At 43.5% G+C, this 27,536-nt stretch overlaps 1 protein-coding gene across 4 annotated transcripts in view; it reads right to left on the minus strand.

The window, feature by feature from the left end:
• sorcs2 (sortilin-related VPS10 domain containing receptor 2) overlaps window positions 1-27,536 on the minus strand; it is a 612,212-nt gene that overhangs the window by 160,795 nt on the left and 423,881 nt on the right. For all 4 annotated transcript variants that reach the window (XM_078213272.1, XM_078213290.1, XM_078213281.1 and 1 more), the window contains exon 5: window positions 22,562-22,635. In XM_078213272.1, the coding sequence (XP_078069398.1) occupies window positions 22,562-22,635 (74 nt within the window). The remainder of the gene's footprint in view (window positions 1-22,561; window positions 22,636-27,536) is intronic.

Consider the following 27,536-nt stretch of genomic DNA (forward strand, 5'->3'; position numbering starts at 1 on the left):
TATGCTGGCCTGTTGTTTCCACTGCCTTATAATTCCATTTACTATTTTGCTTCCAATCATTACAAGCTTTGTTTCTCTCCTATTTGAAATCACTCTGGTTCCCAACCCCTGCTGGTCTAGTTGAACATGAACTGTTATCAGGCATTCGGTTTGCCTACGTTGAAAAATATATTGCACGAGTTTTATAGTTGCAAGCGAGCTCTAACTCCATTGCGATACAGGAAATAAGACTTTTATGAAAAAAGACAAAATACTATCTTAGCATATGAAGATCAAGACATTCAACATATGAGTCTAGCAACTACTCAGAGTAAGGTTGTGGACTAGATTTTGTATCTATCAACTAGGAACAGCCTGAAAGTGTCAGTAAATTATATAATTGGAATGTTCAATATGCTTGTATCAAATTCCTCCAGATATATTAATAAACCTGTCTATTTAAAACGTTAAATAATTTAAGGGTGTATTTGCTTTTCAATTTGTCTGGCAATATTGTACTATTCTGACAAATATCATCTCTTTCAGTACCTTTCTTTCCAAAACGAAATAAAATTTGGAATTTGAACACGTAATGTAGAGCATGTTTATTTCTTGCATCTTACAATGCTTTATGCATTACTAGATTAAATCATGCGTATTTTACATTTGACAATTATCATTTAGCTGGTAGATGTTATCTGTCACAATATACTTCAGTTCTTAATAAACACTTGTGATATGCATGACACTTGCACATTATTAAGTGAACACTAGATGGCCTCATGTAAGTGTATTGTAGTAATTATACTTCAAGATCTCTCTTCTGTTGTTATTGTGTTTTTCCAGAGTCTGAAATTAAAAGGAGCTGCTTATTACCACACAGATTGCAATGGGATTGCAGGTTAAATAAGCATGGAGACAAACCAATCCTGTTAAAAGTACAAAAGTCAGTTTTCTGCTGGATAATCTCCTTGTAGTTCCCAATCTCTGTAGGACCACCAATGTTTGCTGCTGGAGGCAAAAGAGAAAACTGATCTTACTGTACAGCATTTTTGATAAAGGAGAAAGAGGAGGGAGTAAAATTTCAAAAATCTAAAACCTGACCCCAATCTGATTCGAACATGCCCCTCTCCCAATTTTAACAGAAGCAGCTTAGAAGTGGCGTGCTGACGGTGACTGAACTGTTCTCAGGGGACAGACTGGTACGAATTAACTTGCATGCTTTGTGACAGACCAGGTCACACAAAAATGGCAAAGTCACAAATTCAGTGGAAGTGTTGTACACTGTCACGCTCAGTAGCTGGAAAGTATACAAGTAACAATGGAAAATCATTCAAAATGTTTGCCTCAGCTTTATTCCTGTTCATTTCTCGATCTGTTTGCCTGTCTTTCTCCTGTACCCTCCTTATCCACCTATCTATCCCTCTCCAGAGTGTTGCCCGTTTCATGTTCTGGTGAGTTCTGCCTGACCTTCATTCCTATTCTTCACATGATTCTTCTACCTGGCTCTTCCCTACCTACCCTTTGGCTGCTAAAATTAGATTTCATAAATTAAGGGACTGAGATTAGATGAAAAATCAATTTTCTTTCTGCATGGACATTGCTAAGGCAACAACTGCCCACCTGAGTTCTTTGTAGAAATGGAAATGAAATGAGGTTGAAAACCAAAGGACAAAAAGCTGAAAAGTGAAATGAGGAGGGACAGAAAGTAAACCTCCAAATTGAAAACCATTTCTGACAAAATACAACTTCATGACATGCACTTAAATGAATGTCACAGTTACTCCATTACAGTGTTAATGTAAGTCTACATGTGATACTCATAGATAAACTATTAAGCAACAGAGTGCTAAAACTCAGAAAAAAGTGAGAAGACTGCATACATGAGTATTTAGAGGAAAAAAGGTGCAGTTAGGCCATTCCACAATCTCTTTCATCAGCTTTAGTGTCAAATTCTTAAAAATCGTGAAGTTTTACTTATCAGAAGCCTGATCATTATTATACAGTGTACACATTCCTTAAACATATCCTGGGACCCATTCTTCATTTAACTGTTGCTTGATTGTAGTAGCGGGGGGGGGGGTGTGTTCTTAGGATCATGTGACTGGTGAGGACCCTATGAACTGCTTTGATGGGAAGCAGAGCCAATTGGCAGGAGAGCATGGACTACACGTCAAGGAGGGGCCCGGGAGTTCAGAAGAGCAGTCGCACTTATAGTCTAGTCTTACCTTGTTGTACATGCATATAAATACTCTGTTGGCAATAAAGCCTTTATAGTTAAAGCTGCACTAAGTCGACCTCGATCCATTACATTGATCAAAATACATTTTTTGACATGGATTGCCGATTAGAGGAGATGGTAGGCTGGGAGGCAACTGTGGGATGGGAGGGGGTGGCAGAGGTCATGAGGGAGATTGTGGGTCAGGGAGACACTATTTGTTGGGGGTAGTTCATGAGTCAGGAGTGGGGAGGAGGACAGATCATGGGTCAACGGGGGAAGGGCCTGGAGGAGATCGGGAGGAGAGGATAGGATAGGATGAGAGATGCTGGAATTGTGGAGACATTATGGGTTGGCAGAAAATTATGGGTTGGGTGGGGGAGCAATTTTGAGGTTATAGGTTTGAAGTGATCATTGGGAGGGTGGTGGGATTCACTCCTTCTCGTTCACAAACAATGCTGGACAATCTGCTGAATCTGGCCATTCTCACCTTTCTTTCTACTGTGCGATTTTTCCAAGGCTCGAAAAACCTGGCCTGCAGCTACTAAATCTGAGGAACATAGCGGTTTCCCCTTGGACTTGGGGTTTAACTGGGGTTTCTTTAAAGTTTGCCTGTTACCTTAAGAATGCTACCATGGACCATTCCTTGGGAAAAAACGTTATTGTTTATTTACAGACCTATTTTTACACACATCTCAGTACTCTACACAAGGCTGTACTTCTGCTTCCCCAGTAAAAGTTTTAACAACACCAGGTTAAAGTCCTGGACTTTAAGTAGTTTGAAGAAATCCTATCAGATCTTTTGCAAATGAGGGAAGATTTAACCCTTACAAATAGTATGACAGACTGTGCTTAGGAAGCAAAATAGAGTGGTTGTTTGTGAGGAAAGTGATGTTGCTTGGAGAGAAATGAGTGAAGCTATTCAATATGTCAGACAAAAAGGAGAAAAAGCAAAAGCCCCTGGAATCAAGAAAAAACATGCAACCCGCCATCTTGAGATGTTCTCGGTGTGGTGGGAAGACCCTGCACAAACAGGAAAAATGCTCAGCAGGGAGAGTTGAGTGCCACAACAGTGGGAAGTTAGGGCATTTTTAAAAAGCCTGCTGATTCAAAGTTCATAAAGCTCATTGGGAGAATGATAACAAAACTATATAAAATCCAAGAAGTGGAAGAGCCACAAAAACAACTAACTTTCTTAGTGGAAGTTAATGAAGCAAAAAATAATTACTGGAGCATTAGGTTAGAAGTTGATGAAGCGAGATACCAGTACAGCTGTTTCAGTATTATCTGATTAACCCATTACAGTCATTCTCCATCCAGTTGCAAGGTTCAGGAGGGACAACAGTGAACGTAATAGGCCAACACTTGGCAGGATTATGATACAAAGGTAAATAAATTGTGGAACCCCTGTATTAGAGCCATTACTGAGCAGATAAGCATGTTTGCAGCTGAGACTCATTTGCAAGGATGAAATTGCAGATGAGCAGCCCAATAATGTATTTGAAATGAATTTTTATCCCTATTTTCAGGTTTAGAAAAGCTGAAAACAGAATGTCACATAGTCCTAAGGGCAGATAGTAAGCTTATATATCTCCTTACAGTGAGGAAGGCTCTGAACTCACTCTGAGATGAAGTCAAGAGTGAGATTGAACACACGTTACAACAAGAGGATTTCTCTGATTAACCATATTGATGAAGTAGTGTTCTGGAATGGTCACTGTGCCAAAGTCCTAGCGCACTGGAGTTGCCAACAATTGTAGCTAGCGGATACGTCATCTACAGGCTTGGGCACAATGCTGTTTCAAGTTCAAAGAAATTGAGAAAGACGACCAGTTTATTACACCAAGTTCTCTCATGGACATAGAGAAGAGGTATGCAACCACTGAGGAAGAAGCATTAGCAGCCATGTGAGCCTGCAAGAAGTTCTCCGATTATGATATGGGATTATGTTTTAAAATTGAAACCGATCACAAACCTTTGGATATGCATCATAACCTAAAGGAAATTGGAAAAGTGCCACCTTGGTAGTATTCAACGTTCCATACTGAGAATCGTGAGATTTGATTCATCTACTGAGTACCTTCAAGGGAAGTACCAGACAACCGCAGATGCATTATTCAGAGTACCAGTGCAAGAAGTCAAGCTGGAAGATTTAAATTTTGATGTAGTAGTAGAAGCATACACTTGCTAATTACCACACCCTTACCAGCCACTGAGAAGAGATTACAAGATATTAAGTAAGGACAACAGGATGACGAATGCATCAAAATAAAAAAGCATTGCCAGAAAATGGCAGGAGTATATGCTAAATAATTCAATACTTTGAATAAAGAAAACATCTTCCATTCATCAATGATTTCTCTAAAACACTTTGAATCAACATTCTACAGAAAATCATCAAGGTCACTTGTGAATAGCAAAATGCAGAGCAAGAGCCCAACTGTCAAATTGGTGGTCACGCATCAATTATTTCAGTTGTGTGTTAATCGCAAATTGTCTTACGTGTGTAATGCAGAGCAAAACACTTGCACCATTACCTTCTCTACGAGGCCATGGGAGCTCCTGGGAATAGAATTATTTGAGTTCAAAGGCACAGGTTTAATCATTGTTATTGATTACCACTGCACTTGGTTTGGAGCGAGTGGACTGCATGACACCACGATAGAAGCAGTCTTTACATAACTGAGAAGAATCTTTGTGAAATATTGCATTCTGGGCATTGTGGTGCCAGACAACGATCCACAATTTGCCAATGAGCTGTCTCACGATTCTCAGTATGGAACGTTGAATACTACCAAGGTGGCACTTTTCCAATTTCCTTTAGGTTATGATGCATATCCAAAGGTTTGTGATCGGTTTCAATTTTAAAACATAATCCCATATCATAATCGGAGAACTTCTTGCAGGCTCACATGGCTGCTAATGCTTCTTCCTCAGTGGTTGCATACCTCTTCTCTATGTCCATGAGAGAACTTGGTGTAATAAACTGGTCGTCTTTCTCAATTTCCTTGAACTTGAAACAGCATTGTGCCCAAGCCTGTAGATGACGTATCCGCTAGCTACAATTGTTGGCAACTCCAGTGCGCTAGGACTTTGGCACAGTGACCATTCCAGAACACTACTTCATCAATATGGTTAATCAGAGAAATCCTCTTGTTGTAACGTGTGTTCAATCTCACTCTTGACTTCATCTCAGAGTGAGTTCAGAGCCTTCCTCACTGTAAGGAGATATATAAGCTTACTATCTGCCCTTAGGACTATGTGACATTCTGTTTTCAGCTTTTCTAAACCTGAAAATAGGGATAAAAATTCATTTCAAATACATTATTGGGCTGCTCATCTGCAATTTCATCCTTGCAAATGAGTCTCAGCTGCAAACATGCTTATCTGCTCAGTAATGGCTCTAATACAGGGGTTCCACAATTTATTTACCTTTGTATCATAATCCTGCCAAGTGTTGGCCTATTACGTTCACTGTTGTCCCTCCTGAACCTTGCAACTGGATGGAGAATGACTGTAATGGGTTAATCAGATAATACTGAAACAGCTGTACTGGTATCTCGCTTCATCAACTTCTAACCTAATGCTCCAGTAATTATTTTTTGCTTCATTAACTTCCACTAAGAAAGTTAGTTGTTTTTGTGGCTCTTCCACTTCTTGGATTTTATATAGTTTTGTTATCATTCTCCCAATGAGCTTTATGAACTTTGAATCAGCAGGCTTTTTTAAAATGCCCTAACTTCCCACTGTTGTGGCACTCAACTCCCCCTGCTGAGCATTTTTCCTGTTTGTGCAGGGTCTTCCCACCACACCGAGAACATCTCAAGATGGCGGGTTGCATGTTTTTTCTTGATTCCAGGGGCTTTTGCTTTTTCTCCTTTTTGTCTGACATATTGAATAGCTTCACTCATTTCTCTCCAAGCAACATCACTTTCCTCACAAACAACCACTCTATTTTGCTTCCTAAGCACAGTCTGTCATACTATTTGTAAGGGTTAAATCTTCCCTCATTTGCAAAAGATCTGATAGGATTTCTTCAAACTACTATAGGATCTTGCAGTGATTCATTTCTGAGGATCCAATAGTCACAATCTCTATCAGTTTGTGTAGTTCACTAATAAATCAATTGATTGATTCTCCTGGTTTTTTGCCTTCTCTTGTTCAATGTTACAATTTTGTCGAACACTTAAGTACAAGTTGAATGCCTGCAGGACTTCCTCACATGAGCTTGAAGCCTCATTAATAACATTGTCTAATATGGCCCCTATTGCGTAAAATACTGACCTCATCCTTCTCTTCCTGCTTAGGCAAACCCGAAGCTGTTCTGTATCTGGAGAATCTCTTCTTCCCTTGTGCCAGTGTTGGACGTTGCGAGTCTTCAGCGCTTTGGAACAGTTGTGGGGATGACAGTGTCAACTCCATGTTTACCCCAAGCTCTGGATCTGTTGCTGCATCAGTAGTTTGGCTGTTTGCCTGTGATCTGTACTCACTGCTGTCAGGATCTAGGTCAGTGCATCTCTTTGTATCTGCGGTACCCACAATGCACTCTTCTCAGAGGAGTCTTTAATTTTTCTTCTTCTCCTTTTCCCAAGTATTGGGAAATACTGGTGTATGCAGTCTTCTCAAAATTTCTCTGGCTTTTAGCATTCTGTCTGTTGCTTAATAGTTTATTTATTAGTGTTGCAAATAGGCTTACAGTAACATTGCAATTAAGTTACTGTGAAAATTCCCTAGTCGCCACATTCTGGCAACTGTTTGGGGGGAATTTAGCGTGGCCAATGCACCTAACCAGCAAGTCTTTCGGACTGTGGGGGGAAACCAGAGCACCCTGAGGAAATCCACACAGACACGGGATGAATGTGCAGACTCTGCACAGTCGAACCCGGGTCCCTGGCGCTGTGAGGCAGCAGTGCTAACCACTGTGCCACCCTATATGTTATATGCTACCACCATGTTTCAGATGGTGCACATAAACAGTCGACAGAAACATACACATGTATAGGTCTCAGTACCAGATTTCAGTCTCTTACTGATGTAACTATGCTGCAATGTCACATGATGCTTGTGATGTAACCCATTACTCTACAGTAGCCTCATTAACATCCTTAAAAAAACTGACTATCTCTTGATAACAGTTTAGTTGTTCTCCCCGCACCCCGCTGCCTGCCCATCTCCATTAAAAACAGCCAGGTTTCAGGTTTTTGAAATTTTAACGTTGTCACCATCTGCACCTTCAACTTTTCTGAAACCACCCACGATTCTCTCCTGCTCAATTTGATGGGGTTAAAATTCCTCACAACACATTTCACAGAGAAACATTATGTTCCACAGTAAAACCAAGGTATTCAGAATGGTGGCCCGAAGGGGAAATTGTTGGAAGTCGTAGACATAACTTCCCTTCACTTGGCAAGTGTCTCTTCAACTACATGCAATACAGAGTCTAGCAGGTTTTAAAAAATGATCATAATGGTCAAGTTCAAAATTTGGCATTAAGCCAATTGGGAAGGTAAATGTACTTTAGTGGTGGAATTTTTTTCTGTTTGAGTGAATAACAGTAGCTATTGTCTGGAGCTCCAAAATGTTTGAAAATTCATTTCTGGCCACTGAACTCACGAGTTCCAAGGTTCTCTCATATAACAGCTACTCTGTGTTTCAAAGTGTGTTATAAAGCAAAACTTGAGCAAATGATGCAACCTTATACAACATCTTATTTTACAGTATTTGGTGCTGAAATCAAACCCATGGTTGTGCTCTAGGTTAATGAGATACTGCATGTGCCAATATGCCACAAAAGTTCATGCTGCTTTTTTAAAAGAAGACATAATTCAAATAATGGCACCTATAGAGAGAACAGGAGGATAGCAGAACAAATTGCAATTAGGCTTTTTGGGGATGGAGGGAAGCATTTGAGGGAATACAGTGGAAAAACCATTTCTCATCCGTCAATGTTTCACTATCAACTTGCGGCCAGCTGAACACTGCTACTGCAATATTAAACCGCCTACACTCATCCACTGATTTGTCACTTCCAGTCTCCCTGTGGGCAATTGGCAGGTTTCCACTCTGGCAAATCAATGACAACACAGATAAGAGTAAGGCATTATACTATCGTAAGTAAAATGCGGATGTCATACCTACACAAAATTTGAAAAATACAAATATAAATGGGGTGGAGAAGCAAAGCAATTTGTGTACGTATACACAAATAGCAACACATACCATTAAAAAAGCAAACTAACTCTGGGTAGCCGTATTTCCTGAATGCAAAGAAGGTCAGGACTGATGGATTATGGAGGCAAGTGCTTTTACATCCTTCCCCCATCCCCTCCCCCCACCCCCCAACCAGTAAGGCCTCCAACCTAAAGAGATCTCCGATCTCCCTTTTTCCCCACTACCAAGCCTTGGATCTGCCCCCCCCCCCCCCGCAAAGCTGTCGACCTCTCCTTGGGATCTGGAGCCCATTTCATTAATCTTCCCTCCTTCCCCCACCCTAACTGACACCCCCACCGCGCTCCCCAATCGGCTCTATCCTCCCCACTTGTACCATCCCTTCCTTCCCCATGAATGGATCAATCCCCATCTCCAATTGATACCCCCCACCCACTCCCCCACCAACCGCAACAAACCCCCTTCCTCACGATACCTCCCCCTAACCCCCCCCCGAAATCCTCTTCCCCCACCCTGGACTTAGCTGCTGCTGCAGTCTTCACAAAACAGCTCCCCATCCAACTGCAGACCCAGAATGTCAATCAGGCTGGCCTCTGGGTAGGGATCCGCTCATGTGAATCCCTGAACAATTGGAATACAGCTGCATTGTCACCACCACCTTCTCAAGGCAATTAGGGATGGACAGTAAATGCTGGCCTAGCCAGTGATGCCCACGTCCCTTGATGGATAAGAAAGAATTTCAAAAGAAATGTTGTCCACTGCCCCCTCCAAGTTTTTAAAACAAAATAGGCAGCACGAAGCAATGCAAAAATATATGTACAAAGCCTGCTGGACAGAGTACAAGTCAATGCCTTCGCTACAATTCTGGTCATGCCAACAGATAGAGCAACTTCACACAACTGAAATTATACATAACAAAAATGACAATATCATTCAGCCCATCAAGTCCCCTACTTCTCCAGATGGTGGACCTCACTACCCTAGGCTTACGGACGCCATTCCATCCATTTAAACTTCTGAGGAAAGATTCTTCAATAATGCTGCTTGATTTCAAAAAGATATTCAAGCAGAACTCTAGGATATTTCTTTATTCCGAGCATGCTGTCCCTCTTGCAGCCCTCCCCAACAACAGTCATCATGTGCTGTGAATATTTGTTCAAATCAGTCTATATTGATACCTACATTTCCAATTAGATAATTGCCAAACTCCTTTCAGAGGAGTTAATTGCCTGCAAATATCTGGAACTAAGAATCTACTGATGATCATAAAACCATTGTTAATTGTCAGGAAAACCTATCTGGTTCACTCAAACCCTTTAGGGAAGGAAATCTGCCATCCTTATCTGGTCCAGCCTACATATGACTCCAGAGCCACAACAATGTGGTTGACTCTCAACTGTCCTCTGGAATGCACTAGCAAGCCAATCACTTCAAGGGCAACTAAAGATAGGCAATAAATGCTGGCTGGCCGGCCAGCGACACCCATGTCCCACGAATGAAATTTTTAAAAAATTGCTGGAAACAATGCACTAACATCATTCAAACTCATGTGAGAAAGAAAGGAATCTTTAATACTTTTGTTTGATTGCACTCGAATGCAGGTCCAAGATGATAAGCATCCATTATACCACCAAGTGTTCCAGAAAAGGGTTTCACTTTATCCAAGTATTATCAGTGTGTTATTTTTCAACACAAGGCAATTTCTTGGTTGCAGCTTCATTAATCTCTCCTGTAAGTTCTGGTCCTATAATGACCTGGAGTGAACTGATGTGCAGCTAAATACTCGTCTCTATACATGATGAACTAGATTTCATCATGTATTTCAACTAATTTACTAATTTCAACACAAGTTTTGAGCAAATAATTGGTTTTAGTTGCAGAAATAAATGAAGGAACAACACACAGTTTCTTGGTGTGGGACATGCCTCAAAGTAACAATGATGTAACCTGCTCTCTGAATATAGCTGTTAGTCATGCACTACAAAACCAGTCTAAATTTCACATGTCACACTGGCCCTAAACACAAAAAATACCCAGCCTTACAGTTGTGCTGACCACCTCAGTGTCTATCTCCAAGAATGGCCATTTTAAGCTTATCAGGTGAAACCTCTGCCCGTTCAATTGTCAATCACAGAGGTCTGCAACCCAGTCATGGAAAGTATCCTTCAATCAACGGATTCAGAAAAAGCTTTCATCACACTGACCCTGGAGGTGTGACCGATCTCCACAATTCTCGCAGGTACATGCCCCACTGTGCGAATTTAATAGAACACCTTAACCAGCCAGCTGTTACACAGTACTCCTTTGGGCAATACAGCCATCCCCAATAATTGCCTGAGATATCTGAGATTGTAAATAATTTCCACACTCCAATCAATTGTTTAATTAACACCAGAAACAACCAAAGTATGGGCCAAAATACATCATACTGATGGACATCTGTCTAAAATGACAATAACGCATGATAAAACATAAAAATTCAAAATGTTTCAATTTTGCCATCACGATCCAGATGTGTGGTTCCAGCTACCATCTTTCATGTAACCTCCAGCAGCTCCAAAAATTTGAGAAAAATATTCAAATGCCTGAAGGAAAATCGGTACACTGACATTGCCTGACTTCCCACAGCTTTAGATGTGTCTTTTTACAGCGCACCTCTGGACAAGGAAAAAGCCACACCTGTGGCACTAGTATTGTGCTAACTACTTTATTCAGTTAATCGGAATCAGAGGGACGGCACGGTGGCACAGTGGTTAGCACTTTCGCCTCACAGCGCCAGATACCCGGGTTCGATTCCAGCCTCAGGTGGCTGTGTGGAATTTGCACGTTCTCCCCGTGCTTAGAATAGAAGATTCATAGAATCCCTACAGAGCAGAAGGAGGCCATTCGGCCCTTTGAGTCTGCACCGACCACAATCCCCTCCAGGCCCTATCCCCATAATCCCATGCATTTACTCTAACTAGTCCCCCTGATACTAAGGGGCAATTTAGCATGACCAATCCACCTAACCCGCACATCTTTGGACTGTGGGAGGAAACCGGAGCACCCGGAGGAAACCCACGCAGACACGGGGAGAACGTACAAACTCCACACAGACAGTGACCCAAGTTGGGAATCGAAGCCAGGTCTCTGGCGCTGAGAGGCAGCAGTGCTAACCACTGTGCTCGCATGGGTTTCTTCCAGGTGCTCCAGTTTCCTCCCACAGTCCAAAGATGTGCAGGTTAGGTGCATTGCCCATAATAATTGTCCCTTAGTGTCCAAAGATGTATAGGTTAGGGGGATTTGTGGGTAAATGTGTGACATGACAGGGATAGGGTATAGGGTTGGGGTGGGGGAAGGAGGGAAGGTTAATGAAATGGGCCTGGACAAGATGTTCAGTCAAAGAGTTGGTGCAGACTCGATGGGCTGAATGACCTCCTTCTGCACTGTGGGGATTCTATGATAACATAGGCACGTTAGATGCATCTCTCACTGCAGAATCACAGTGCAGAAGAGGCTCTTTAGCCCATCTAGTCCACACCAACACCTGACCTACCTGCCTAAATCCATTTACTAGCACTTGGCCCATAGCCTTGAATGTTACGACGTGCCAAGGGCACGTGCAGGTACTTTTTAAAGGATGTGAGGTAACATGCCTCTAATACCCTCCCAGGCAGTGCATTCCAGACCGTCACCACCCTTTGGGTTAAAAGGTTTTTCCTCATAACCCCCCTAAACCTCCTGCACCTTACCTTGAACTCGTGACTCACCCTTCAACTAAGGGGAACAGCTGCTTCTTATCCACTCTGTCCATACCCCTCAATCTTGCACAACTCAATCGAATCGCCCCTTAGTCTTCTCTGCTCTAACAAAAACAACTGAGGCTTCGCCAATCTCTCTTCATAACTTAAATGTTTCACCCCAAGCAGCATCCTGGTGAATCTCCTCTGCACCCCCACCAGTGCAATCACATCCTTCCTATAATGTGGCAACCAGACTGCACATAGTACTCGAGCTGTGGTTTCACCAAAGTCCTATACAACTCCAACATGACTTCCCTGCTTTTGTAATCTATGTCTCGATTGAAGAAGACAAGTGTCCTATTTTCACCACCCCACTAATATGCCCTTCTGCCAGAGATCTATGGGCAAACTAACCAAGGTCCATTTGTTCCTCAGAACTTCCGAGTGTCAAGTCATTCATTGAATACTTCCTTGTCAAATTACTCCCTCTAAAGTGTGTTACATAGAACATAGAACATAGAACAGTACAGCACAGAACAGGCCCTTCGGCCCACGATGTTGTGCCGAGCTTTATCTGAAACCAAGATCAAGCTATCCCACTCCCTATCATCCTGGTGTGCTCCATGTGCCTATCCAATAACCGCTTAAATGTTTCTAAAGTGTCTGACTCCACTATCACTGCAGGCAGTCCATTCCACACCCCAACCACTCTCTGCGTAAAGAACCTACCTCTGATATCCGTCCTGTATCTCCCACCACGAACCCTATAGTTATGCCCCCTTGTAATAGCTCCATCCACCCGAGGAAATAGTCTTTGAACGTTCACTCTATCTATCCCCTTCATCATTTTATACACCTCTATTAAGTCTCCCCTCAGCCTCCTCCGCTCCAGAGAGAACAGCCCTAGCTCCCTCAACCTTTCCTCATATGACCTACCCTCCAAACCAGGCAGCATCCTGGTAAATCTCCTCTGCACTCCTTCCAGCGCTTCCACATCCTTCCTATAGTGAGGTGACCAGAACTGCACACAATATTCCAAATGTGGTCTCACCAAGGTCCTGTACAGTTGCAGCATAACCCCACGGCTCTTAAACTCCAACCCCCTGTTAATAAAAGCTAACACACTATAGGCCTTCTTCACAGCTCTATCCACTTGAGTGGCAACCTTTAGAGATCTGTGGATATGGACCCCAAGATCTCTCTGTTCCTCCACAGTCTTCAGAACCCTACCTTTGACCCTGTAATCCACATTTAAATTTGTCCTACCAAAATGAATCACCTCACATTTATCAGGGTTAAACTCCATTTGCCATTTTTCAGCCCAGCTTTGCATCCTATCTATGTCTCTTTGCAGCCTACAACAGCCCTCCACCTCATCCACTACTCCACCAATCTTGGTGTCATCAGCAAATTTACTGATCCACCCTTCAGCCCCCTCCTCTAAGTCATTAATAAAAATCACAAAGAGCAGAGGACCAAGCACTGATCCCTGCGGCACACCGCTAGCAACCTGCCTCCAATCCGAAAATTTTCCATCGACCACCACCCTCTGTCTTCGGTCAGACAGCCAGTTACCTATCCAATCGGCCAACTTTCCCTCTATCCCACACCTCCTCACTTTCATCATAAGCCGACCATGGGGGACCTTATCAAACGCCTTACTAAAATCCATGTATATGACATCAACTGCCCTACCTTCATCAACACACTTAGTTACCTCCTCAAAAAATTCTATCAAATTTGTGAGGCACGACTTGCCCTTCACGAATCCGTGCTGACTATCTCGGATTAATCCGCATCTTTCTAAATGGTCGTAAATCCCATCCCTAAGGACCCTTTCCATCAATTTACCAACCACCGAAGTAAGACTAACCGGTCTATAATTACCAGGGTCATTTCTATTCCCTTTCTTAAACAGAGGAACAACATTCGCCATTCTCCAGTCCTCTGGCACCATCCCCGTGGACAGTTACCTCACACTTTCCAAGGTTAAATTCCATCTGCCACTTATCTGCCCATTTGATTAACCTGTATCTATCTTCCAGTGGCCCATGACACTCAAGCTCACTATTAACCACCCAGGCATTCTTTGTGTCATCCGCAAACTTACTGATTCTACCCCCACATAGTTATCTATATCATTTTTTTTAAATGACTAATAATAGGGGACCCAGCGGTATGCCACTGGATACTTGCTTCCAGTCACTAAGCAGCCTTCTGTCATCACCCTCTGTCTCCTACAACTAAGCCAATTTTGAATCCACCTCATCAAATTACTCTGTATTCCATGTGCATTTACTTCCTTTATAAGTCTCCCATGTGGGACCTTGTGAAAGGCTTTGCTCAAATCCACATAAGCTACATTAACTGCACTACCCTACACACCTGGTCACCTCCTCAAAAAATTCAATCAAATTTGCCAGGCATGACCTCCCTCTGACAAAGCCACGCTGACTATCCCTGTGAAACCCTGTCTCACCAAGTGGAGATAGATTCTCTCCTTCAGAATTTTCTTCAATAGTTTCACTACCACTGACTTGAGATTCACTGGACTGTAGTTCCCTAGCTTATCTCTACAACCCTTTTTAAATAGTGGAACCACATTAGCTGTTCTCCAGTCCTGTGGAACCTCCCCCATGGCCTGAGACGAATTAAAAATTTGGGTTAGAACCCGTGCAATCTCTTCCCTTGCCTCCCACAGCAGTCTGGGACACCATTCATCCAGACCTGGAGATTTGTCCACTTTCAAGCTTGCCATCACCTCCGATACCTTATCATTCCCTATGTCAATTTGTTCAAGAACCTGGTAGTATCTATCCCTGAGTTCCATACCTTCATACTCATTCTCTTGAGTCAAGACAGATGTGAAATGTTCATTCAACACTCGACCAATGTCCTCTGACTCCATCCACAGATTGCTCCCTTGGTCCCGACTCTTTCCCTGGTTATCCTCTTCCCATTGATATACTTATAGAATATCTTGGGATTTCCCCTACTTTTACCAGCCAGAGATTTCTCATATCCTCTCGTTGCTCTCCTATTTGCTTTCTTAAGCTCCACCCTACATTTTCTGTACTTCACTAATATCTCAGCTGATTTGCTTCCCTTGTACCTGCTATTAGCCTCTCTTTACCTTCTCATTGTATCCTGAATACCTCTGGTCATCCATTGTTCTCTGGGTTTGTGACTCTTTCCTACCACCCTAGAGGGAACATTTTTGGCTTGTACCTTCCCCTTTTCCTTTTTGAATGCCCCCACTGCTCTTCTGTAGATTTTCCCACAAGTAACTGTTCCCAGTGTACCTTGGATCCTACCTTATTTTACAAAAATCCATTCTCCCCTAACCCAAAACACCATGGGGGGGATCTTACTGGTGCACCCAATCATAGAATCCCTACAATGCAGAAGGAAGCCATTCGGCCCATCGAGCTCGCACCGACCACAGTCCTACCCAGGCCCCACTCCCGCAACCCTGCCAATCCCGACACTAGGGTCAATTTAGCTCGGCCAATCAACCTAACCTTGATTTTTGATTTGATTCATTATGATCACATGTACTAACATAGTGAAAAGTATTGTTTCTTGCGCGCTATGCAGACAAAACATACCGTTCATGGAGAAGGAATTGAGGGAGTGCAGAACGTAGTGTTACAGTCATAGTTAGGGTGTAGAGAAAGATCAACTTAATGCAAGGTAAGTCCATTCAAAAGTCTGACAACAGCAGGGAAGAAGCTGTTCTTGAGTTGGTTGGTACGCGACCTCAGACTTTTGTATCTTTTTCCCCGAAGAAGAAGAAAGAGAGAATGTATGGGTGTGTGGGGTCCTTAATTATGCTGGCTGCTCTGCAGAGGCAACGGGAAGTATAGACAGAGTCAATGGATGGGAGGCTGGTTTGCATGATGGAATGGGCTACATTCTCGACTTTTTGTAACCTGCACATTTTTGGACCGTGGGAAGAAACTGGAACACCCAGAGGAAAATTGGGGCGGCATGATGGCTAGCACTGCTGCCTCACAGTGCCAGGGACCAGAGTTCGATTCCCAGCTTGGGTGACTGTGTGGAGTTTTCACATTCTCCCAGTGTCTGCGTGGCTTTCCTCCGGGTGCTCCAGTTTCCTTCCAGACTCCAAAGATGTGCAGGTTAGGTTGATTGGCCATGCTAAATTGCTCCTTAGTGTTAGGTGGATGTCAGGGTAAATGTGTGGGCTTGTGGGGATGGGGCCTGGGTGGATTGTTGTCGGTGCAGGCACGATGGACCGAATGGCCTCCTTCTGCACTGTCGGTATTTTATGAAACTCTCAAAGATGGGGAGAACATGCAAACTCCACACAGTGACCCAAGGCCAGAATTGAACCCGGATACCTGGCGCCGTGAGGCAGCAGTGCTAACCACTATGCCACCATGCCGCCCTGCTTACCGGCTGCCTGTCGAGGGACGGGGTGAGCCGGTAACATCGCAAGATCTGGAAAATCAGGTTCGTGCCTGATTTCTCACCTCTCGTGATATTACTGGCACCGGATATCTGGCGAGGTCAGCCTTGTGCCCATTTCCGGTGCAAGGCTGAATAAATTATTTAATTTGCATTTAAATCTCATTTACATGAAATTAGCAAGCTTGGGACATTATCGTCCGGGCTCACCTGTCTCTGTAGCCTTGCTGGGAGTGGCTCTCTCTGGCGAAAATCACAGCTGGTCCCCAGCAATTTGGGGATTCATTAGCAATACAATTTGTGAGCAGAATCCCAGGGGACTGCTCAACTACCTGCCCGTTTCTCTTGGACTGCTTGGTGGTCACCCATTCTGTTCCTTCCTGAAGTCCCTTCAGCTGCGGTGCGACCACCTCTCTAAACATGCAGTCCATGATCCTCAGACTCGCGGAGGCCCCAGAGTTCCCACAGCCGCCAATCCAGCTTTGAAACAAGAGCTTCCAGGAGTTACAGCTGGATACACTTCCTGCACACATGCTAGTCCCAGGAACTGGAAATGTACTCAACATCCCACATAGAGCAGGGGGAGCAAACCACAGCTTTGAACTCTCCTGCCATGATTAAATCCTTTATATTAAAAACTTTAGAACACATTCAATGCCACCATACAATGAAATGGAATGAGAATTTCAAACAAAAGAAGCTGAAAATTTAGTTTAGAATAAACACACTCCGTGAATTTCCTCTGGTGTTCTTCCAAGCCACTGCTGTAACTTGGATGGAAGTTCAGTGGACACTCTTGTTTAGATGTCTACCTGAAATTTCTGATGAACTTCTACCCAAGTTACAGTCACCAATTAGGCAAATCCCCAAGGAAATTTGCAGCCATAGTCTCTAAATTATCACTTGCCCAAACAAACGGCCAGAGGAAGAAACTAATCTCATCCGACACATACATTCAATTTCATTCCCAAACAGACATTGGCATCTATTACTGCTTAAATGATTTAGTTCATTTTAGCTTTCTATCCCAGCACCCATTAGTTCACTGAAGGTAGCAAGCACATGGTCAGCTTCAGGCCAGCTTTTTAAAAATAGGACTTCTCAAAGTAACAGGGCCCTTATATTTCTATAAGCAGAATTTGCACATCACAGTGAATGAATGTTGCAGGCAAACCCAACAAAACTCCATTTTATCTGTAGATTCAACATATCCATGCAACTTCAACTATCCTAAAATTAATTGGGGGGGGGGGGGGGTTGAGAGAGTGTAAAAGGGCAAAGACGGAGAAGAACTCCTAAATGTGTAAAGGGGAACTTCATTAATTTGTGTGTTTCCAGTCTAATGAGGAACGGAGTGCTAAATCTAGTTCCAGAGAATGAATGAAAGCATGTGGAGTGTGTGAGAGTAGGAGAACACCTAGGTATAATGATCATAATATAATTAAGTTTAAACTAGCTATGGAAACTGATATAGAGCAATCAAAGGTGGAAATACCTTGCTGGAAGTGAGACAATTTCAGCAATTTAACACAGGTGAGCTGGAAATAGAGATTGGCCCCAAAAAACAGTGAATGTGGAATGTCAGGTCTTCAAGGCAGAAATAGTTACAGCAAAAGGAGGAAAGATAAGGCATCCAAAGTCAGAACTCCCTGGTTGGCAAAGGAACTAGAGGTTAAAATGAATCAGTAAAAAAACATTCAGGTTCATGACCAAATATCAAATACAGAATACATAGGATACATGGTAAAATACAGAGTTTGGAGAAAACTGCAAGTGGAAATAAGGCGGCCAAAGAATGAATATGAGAAAATATTAGCAGCAACGTAAATCGATCAGTTATACAGCATATGAAAAGTAAAATGATAGTTAATAATGGTGCAACCAATTAAGAACAAAAGGGACTCATATTGTGGAAACTACTGTGCATTACTGAGGTACTGAATGACTAAGAGGATGCAGCTAACATCGTAGTAGAGGCGATGAGTTAATGAGTTAACAAGCTACGATAAATTAACAAGCTACGATAGTTAAATGGCAAACTTGCCTCTGGTGACTGTTCCACATCCTGCCCCAGTTAGAACCAGAAGTGGATGATTTGGAAGGAGAGTTAGGTTCAGGTTTGAGATCTTTTCAATAATTACAACCCACACAACCCAAACCCAACTGTCTTGTGGGGCAAATTTCCCCTCTATGATTGTTAGGCAATTTTGTGCTGCAGACTGTCACACATTTAGGAACTCCATGTCATGGTGCAAAATAAACATGATGTGGAGATGCCGGCGTTGGACTGGGGTGAACACAGTAAGAAGTCTCACAACACCAGGTTAAAGTCCAACAGGTTTATTTGGTAGCAAATACCATAAGCTTTCGGAGCACTGCTCCACTCCATCTGACGAAGGAGCAGTGCTCCGAAAGCTTATGGTATTTGCTACCAAATAAACCTGTTGGACTTTAACCTGGTGTTGTGAGACTTCTTACTGCAAAATAAACATGCATGGTAACATTCAAATGCCTGTAAGGCAGTCTGAGTGTGAGGAATAGTTTTCAGATATGCATACTTTGCAAATCTGCTTGGTATATTGGTATAATTGGAGGCAGGCTGCATTTTGGCTGAGGACTCTAAACTCTTCCTCCAATTCCAGCCGGAAATAACATCAGCAATGACCAGAACCTCTGGTCAACAAATGAACTGTCTTTTCAACTGCTGCTGTCAACATTTAACTCCCGCCAAAACACCAAGCTACCAATAACTGGTATATTCTGCACCAGGAGATTGAATAACATAAAGAATTAAGTTCACTGAAGTATATACAACTCTCGGAGATGGAAATCTTACTCCACTCAAATTCCTGTTTCATCCAGGAAAATTGCAGGAAATCCACACTCCTGTTATATGTGGATGTTCAGTGATATCTTTCTTTAGTGTTGTAACATATGTTACATATGGACTGTACCCAAACCTGCAAACCTGTGCAAAAAATCCTCTGAATTGTTTTATGCTGAGGGACCAAATAGTTTCTAGCAAAAGGAGGAGGAAATGGGCCGTAATTTCCGATGGAATGGCAATCGAGTTGGGATTGTCACTCGGCTCAAAAAGTACTTACCTTGAAATCCAGGCGATGTTATCTTGCAGCGAGATCTGGCCAGTGCAGCTGATCCTGGGCCTGCTGTGTGCTGCTGTGGAGTCACAGGTAAGGAAGCCACAACCCCTTTTTTTCTTTTTAAAAGGCACTAGCTGCAGTAAACTAGGTAAGTAGAAAGATCCATCCAGGTTTAAAGGGCCGTGACAAAGCAGAAAGAAAGTAAGTGTATAAGGAAAGTGACCAGGATGGATGGAAGAGGAGTGTCAGGTTTTGAGGGGGTTTTCAGGCAGGATCTTGAAGTCGGGCAGTGGGGATGGGTGTGGGGGAAAGAGTCAGAGTCGATCCTGGCAGTGGTGCAGGTGTTCCTGTCAGGGACAGTGTATTCCCTCAGTGAGGAATGGGTGGAAGGATGGAAACGAGTCCCTTGGGGGTATCAGATGGGGTTGGGTTGTCCTATGGCGGAGACATCCCCATTGTGTGAGATAGTTGGGATTTGGGGGAATGAGACTCCCCTGGGCGTTCATGGATGTGGAGAAGACCCATGTGAATTCAGTGTGGGACTGTATAATAGCTACCCAGGAGATAGAATTGGTTTTCATTCTTCTCGCTTTTTCTGGGTAACTACTGATATAAGACATTTGGAACCATTTGCACCTTAACCTGGGAACCCTCAGTGAGGGCTGGGGTGGGGGTTTCTCAACGCATCTTTGGCACATCCCAAATACGATGCCCTCGAGTTCAGAAATGCTCACATTTTAAAAATACAGTAAAACCTGGTCTGTTGTTTCACAGATACAACGCCCCTGTACCTATACAGAAAAACACATTCTACCTTTTGGAGGCACCCTTACATTGTATAAGCAGTTCATCATGTATTTTGCTTTATAAAATTATAATCCTCCTACATTCATTATGTATGACAGATAAGAATTTTTCAAAATGTAGTCTTGCATTTCGAGGTTCAGATTCCATTAGAGGCCCTTACAACGAATCACAAGGGCTTTACATTCATCAGACCTTGAGATGTAATTCATTGTAAACTCGTGTATAATAACCTGACAAAATCTGAGCAAAAGGTTTCAATCTATTAGGGACCAGTTTTTTCATAATATGGAATCTAAAATCTGCAGGTCAAAATGAAATAATGTAGATGCTCAGATTCTCCAAACTGAACTCACCAGGATCTGTACTTTGATATTCAATGACAGGCCCTTAAATCATTACACATCTCAGGTACTTAGTGCCAAAAAGAATAATTTCTTGGCAGCATTTCTTTAGGGGCCCAGGATTTTGCTTGACCCTCACATGTGGAGGGCACATAGCCTTTCATTGACATCCCTTTCACCTGATCGCTTACTAGCAGTGTGGCAAATCCTAGGCCAAGGCTGAATGAACTCCCATCCTTGGTGTCCCCTCCACAGACTGACTTCCGCCCCATGTAAGGGATCATGGGTGACATTCTCCCATCCAGGGCTAGGTCCCATGGTGGTGACAGGGAATGCTTCCTGCTGTGGTGGCTGCTGGGAAGCAAGGCGCCCGCTATCACGGCATTGTGGGTCGACCCACAGCACATGGACTGCAGCAATTCAGGAAGGCAGCTCTCACCACCACCTTCTCAAGGGCAATAAATGCTGGCCGGCCATTAGTGCCCATGTCCCATGAATGAATAAAAATATCCAGGTGCCATTTGTAAAAGGTGTGCACTTACCGCTGACCCACTGTTAAAGAAAGAAGATGGACCCCCTGAAGAAAAAAGATGGACCTCCAGGAACACACTGAAGCTGAAAGATGAAGATATTCCCATAGATCTGCTATCCACTGCTGCGTCATCCAGAGTTCAAGGTTGCTAGAGGCCTCCATTCCAAATTGTGGAGGCAACCTCAGGCCTTCTTTACTTAAGTTCCGATATGTACACGCCAGGTCGGTCCTGACATGTTCTGGCCTAGCGTGATTTTCCACTGGGCAATCGGGCCTGGGGTGAGCGATTCCAGTCAAGCCTTCATCTGTATCCCATTAGCAGGATGGAAATCAGCTTCATGTCTGTCTCTAGCGGGAATTGCAAACTACCGTGGCAGTTGGGAAAGGGAGCTCCCACTGTCATTTTATGGCGGCACGGTAGCAGAGTGGTTAGCACTGCTGCTTCACAGCGCCAGGAACCCGGGTTCAATTCTTGGGTCACTGTCTGTGTGGAGTCTGCACGCTCGCCCTGCGTCTGCGTGGGTATCCTCTGGGTGCTCCAATTTCCTCCCACACTCTGAAAGACATGCTGGTTAGGTGCATTGACCTGAACAGGCACCGGACTGTGGTGGCTAGGGGAATTTCACAATAACTTCATTACAGTGTTAATGTAAGCCTAATAAATAAACTTTAACTTTATGCGGGCAGCGGGGGTGGGGGCTGGATATGGAAAAGTTCCACCCCACCCCACGTTTGGGGAGGACACCAAACAAGTAGAATAGAAACTGAATACAGAGCTCATATCCAGGTCCCAAACCACTTCATTCTCCTTCTGCTACAAGTTTACTCAAATTAGTTCGAGATCACGAGAAAATTCACATATTTCCAGAGCCATAGATTTTATACAAATAGACCATTTCAGACATTAGGTCTGCCCCTTATTCCTTTGCACGATTAGGCACAATCACAGATAAGAAGAGTTGGAAGATTTCTATAACTGCATCCTGTGAGTTTAGCAAGAGTGCTTTTGCATTTCTTATTTTGATGTTCGATGACCCCAAGTTACCTTTCAGTTTAACAGAGTAATGTATTTGTTATCTATTACAATATTTGTTGGAAAATGTTACATGGAAATAAAATCTCAAGTATTCAGGAATGAAGAAACACTGCTTCCATCAGAGTGCTCAGTTGCACTATATCGAGTGCCATGTTTCAGGACACTTAATGTCTTAACACAAAGATGAAAGAAATTAGATCTTCATCCAAATAAATAATGTGATTCTCACCAATAAAATCGCTCCTTTGTCACTCGTTCCTGCAATAACTCCCATTTCTTTCCAAGATCAGTCGAAAAATATATCTGGAAAATAAAACAGATTTGGTTTATCCAATTTCAGTAAAATAGCTGCATAATGAGACACACCGGTACTGTAGATTACATATTGATAACTGATACTAAGATATCCTTTGGCACCTGAAAACTCCTCTTTGTCATCATGCGTCAGCTTTAGCTCGAGTCTTTAATCTACTTGCTGATTTAGTAGACAGACCATTCCCATGGAAGGCAGTGAGGGCTTCTTCTCACATGTGGCAGAGCATCTGGTATTATCACTGGTCTGATATTTTGTGCATTCCGCAGTGTTATTGCCAAAGTTCAAATCAGATGCGCGAATAGCGCATATGGTGGAAAATTAGGGCTTATTCTGCAATCTTGAATACAGAGTCTGCACTGTAGGAAATCACAGATACACGCACACTGGTTTTCATGATGCAAATCCTGTGAATATCATTCCTCACTGGAAGATTAGCCGTGGGGAACCTCCCAGAACTGCTGTCATTGAACTATCATTTCCAGCCCACCAATTTTTAGCACAAAATATCCGCGTTGCCCTTTCTTTATCCTCCGATTGCAGCTTGAAACATGGGATTTTGGCACTTTCAGTCTTGAGTAGATGCTTCAGATTACACCGACTTGAGGGCCCAACCTTTTCAGCAACACCTCATTGTTTAATTTGCTTCCCTTTCAAAAACAAGTTTAAAATACTTCCACTCATTTGCTTTAAATTGTAAAACAATTTATGAATAATAAGTGAAAAAAATAGGAAATAGGATTTCCAGATAGGAAAACACAATAAAGAGGAGATATAGGGATAATATGGCAAGCAAAATGAAATTTAGATTTTATTAGAATCATAGAAATCATAGAAACCCTACAGTGCAGGAGGAGGCCATTCGGCCCATCGAGTCTGCACCGACCACAATCCCACCCAGGCCCTACCCCCATATCTCTACATATTGTACCCGTTAATTCCTCTAACCTACGCATCCCAGGACACTAAGGGGCAATTTTTAGCATGGCCAATCAACCTAACCCGCACATCTTTGGACTGTGGGAGGAAACCGGAGCACCCGGAGGAAAACCACGCAGACACGAGGAGAATGTGCAAACTCCACACAGTGACCCAAGCCGGGAATCGAACCCAGGTCCCTGGAGCTGTGAAGCAACAGTGCTAACCACTGTGCTGCCCTGATATCCTTTTCAGTTAATTTTCTGTTTAATTTTCAGTTAATTTATTTAATTAATTAATTAAATTAATTAATTTTCAGTTAAAATTTTAGGCAGCATAACAAAAGTTTGTAACTTTCCTGCACTTGTAAAATAGGGCCATTCAGATCCAAAATTCATTTTAGTCTTGGTCCAAATACAGAAAAAAAGAGCTAAATTTCAGAAGTGAGGCGAGGTGAGAATATCTGCCATTGATATCAAGGCAGCATTTGGCCCAATGTAGCATCAATGAGCCCCAGCAAAATTGAAGTTGATGAGAATCAGGAGAGAAACTGTCCATTGGTTGGAATCATATCAAGCACAAAGAAAGACAGTTGTAGTTGTTGGAGGCTAACATTTCAGTCCTGGAACATTGCTGCAGCTGTTCCTCAGGCTAATACTCCAGACTGAATTATCATGAGCTGCTTCAATGACCTTCCCTCCATCATAAGCTCAAGATGTGGGGGTCTTTGCTGATGATTGCACAATGTTCAGAAGTATTGTAACTCCTCAGATACTGAAGCAGTCCCATGCCCACATGCTGAAAGACATGGTCAGGCTTGGACATTTAAGTGGCAAGTATCAGTCATGTAATACAAGAGTCAAGCAATGGCTATCTCCAACAAGAGCGAATATAACCATCCTCTCCTGATATTTAATGGCATTAGCATTGCTGAATTCTCCACCAGTAGCATCCTGCGAGCTTAGCTGGACAAGCCATATAAATACTGTGTCTATAAAAGCAGGTCAGAGGCTGGGAATACTGTGACAAGTAATTCACTTGCTGACTTCCCAAAGCCTATCCACCATCTACAAGGCACAAGTGAGAAATGTAAGAGAATGCTCTCCACCTGTCTTTAGTGCGGCTCCAAAAACAGTCAAGAAGCTTGACACCATCCAGGGCAAAGCAGTCCACTTGACGGCATCCCATCCACACCTTAAACATTCACTCCCTCCACCACCGGTGCACAGTGCATATCAACTACAAGATGCACTGCCGTAACTTAGCAACACCTTCCAAAACCATGATCTCTACCACCTAAAAGAGCAAGGACAACAGGTCCATGAGAAAACCACCACATGACAGTTACCCTCCAAATTACACACCATCCTGACTTGGAAACGTATTGCTATTCCTTTACTGTCACTGTGTCAAAATCCTGGAACTCCCTGCCTAGCAGCACTATGGGTGTATCTACACCACATGGACTGCAGCGGTTCACGATTCATCAAGGGGGGGGAATTCTCCCATCCCGCCGGCCATGGGAATTGTAGCGGGCGGAGGGGCAGACCACACAAAGGTCCATCGATCTCGGGTGGGATTCTCTGGTTTTGGGGGGGGAGCGCGGCCAGAGAATCCCACCCAGTGTCGTTTCATGTGTAATTGGGGATTGGTCATAATTGCTGGCCTTGTCAATGATGTACAAATCCTCTGAATGAATAAAAAAAAGTTTCCAAGAGGGAGAAGATACCGAGACTCTTGGGGATGAAATTGGCCTTTGCTTGCAGGTTAAACAGGTTCATAGTGAATCAGCAACTCACTTTTCACATGCTCAATGTATCACTGAGGTCAATGAGAGTGACAGTCCGGGGCTATTAAAGAAGAACATGATTAAATGCAGCTGTGACAATCTCACCAGTTCACCTACTATTCTCACTAGATTCACACCAAGAATGGCTGTCTAGATAAAGTACTGCAGGTTGTGCTTCAGCAAGTATCAGTGCAACCAGGAAAGGACAGGTTTTGGCTGTGCGAAAAAATAATCTTTGTCCAAACAGAGGCTCTGCATTCAGAGAGTGCCATGAATGCATGGTTTTTGTCAACGCTACTGTATATGGCTCTTTGATGGGCAAATTGCTTGGGAACGTGACATCTGTTGGACATAATGCAGGTCGGATGCCCTCTTTGTGCTGCCTGCTTCTTTACATGCAGACAGCATGGAATGTGATGTTGGCTGGCTGCACGCATCAGCAGAAGTCCGCAAAACAATTTGCAAGCACTACTTAAAGCTCCCGTCTAACTCTTAAAGGGGAAGTGAATTGTAGTCTGTGCCGGGAGTCTTGTGGGAGCTGAATCTGACCCACGAAAGGCAAGAGAATGGCTGAACATGAGAGGCACCTGATGAAAAGTTGTTGGGGCAGACAGCTATGGAGGCCAAATGCCAGGAGTCTAGTCCAAAGGATCTGGGTGCAATGTCATATACCAGCAACTGAAACACTGGCCTTAATGTCTGCCCACATCATCATAATCCCGATGATGTGGAGTTCCCGGCGTTGGCCTGGGGTAAACACAGTAAGAAGTCTCACAACACCAGGTTAAAGTCCAACAGGTTTATCTGGTAGCACGAGCTTTCGGAGTGCTGCTCCTTCATCAGGTGAGTGCAGGATTTGTTTCACAAATAGGGCATATATAGACACAAACTCAATTACAAGATAATGCTTGGAATGGAAGTCTTAACAGGTAATCAAGTCTTTACAAGTGCAGACAATGTGAGTGGAGAGAGGGTTAAGCACAGGTTAAAGAGGTATGAATTGTCTCAAGCGAGGACAATTAGGGAGATTTTGCAAGCCCAGGCAAGTTGTGGGGGTTACAGATAGTGTGACATGAACCCAAGATCCCAGTTGAGGCCGTCCTCATGTGTGCGGAACTTGGCTATCAGTTTCTGCTCAGCGATTCTGCATTGTTGTGTGTCTTGAAGGCCACCTTGGAGAATTTTTATCCGAAGATCAAAGGCTGAATGCCCTTGATTGCTGAAGTGTTCCCTGACAGGAAGGGAACACTCCTGCCTGGTGATTGTCAAGCGGTGTCCATTCATCCATTGTCGTAGCATCTGTATGGTCTTGCCAATGTACCATGCCTCGGGACATCTTTTCCTGCAGCGTATCAGGTAGACAATGTTGGCCGAGTCGCAAGAGTATGTACCTTGTACCTGGTGGATGGCATTCTCACGCGAGATGATGGCATCCGTGTCAATGATCCGGCACGTCTGTAGAGGTTGCTGTGACAGGTTTTTGTGGTGTCATGGTCACTGTTCTCCTGAAGGCTGGGTAGTTTGCTGCGGACAATGGTCTGTTTGAGGTTTTGCGGTTGTTTGAAGGCAAGTAGTGGGGGTGTGGGGATAGCCTTGGCGAGATGTTCGTCTTCATCGAAGACATGTTGAAGGCTCCGGAGAAGATGTCATAGCTTCTCCGCTCCGGGGAAGTACTGGACGGCGAAGGGTACTCTGTCCGCCGTGTCCTGTATTTGTCTTCTGAGGAGGTCGGTGCGGTTTTTCACTGCGGCGCATTGGAATTGTCGATCGATGAGTCGAGCGCCATATCCTGTTCTTACGAGGGTGCCTTTCAGCGTCTGTAGGTGTCTGTTTGTGTCTATATATGCCCTGTTTGTGAACCCAACTCCCACTCACCTGATGAAGGAGCAGCGCATCGAAAGCTCGTGCTACCAAATAAACCTGTTGGACTTCAACCTGGTGTTGTGAGACTTCTTAGTTGCCTTCCCCAGTCCAACTCCGGCATCTCCACATCATGTCAAAGGATAGCCCTCCTCACCCAGTAGCCACCCTTTGGCTTACCATGGTGGCTAAAATGCAGCTGACACAGTATATTTTGCAAAGTGAAGACATCATGACTGTTGCCAGTATGCTGAGCATTGGCTGACATGATTTGCACTACCACACCAGCTGAATTTTGGAGGGAATAGAATCCCTTTTGGTTCT

Source organism: Mustelus asterias, chromosome 1 (assembly GCF_964213995.1).
Source record: "Mustelus asterias chromosome 1, sMusAst1.hap1.1, whole genome shotgun sequence".
NCBI lineage: Eukaryota > Metazoa > Chordata > Chondrichthyes > Carcharhiniformes > Triakidae > Mustelus > Mustelus asterias.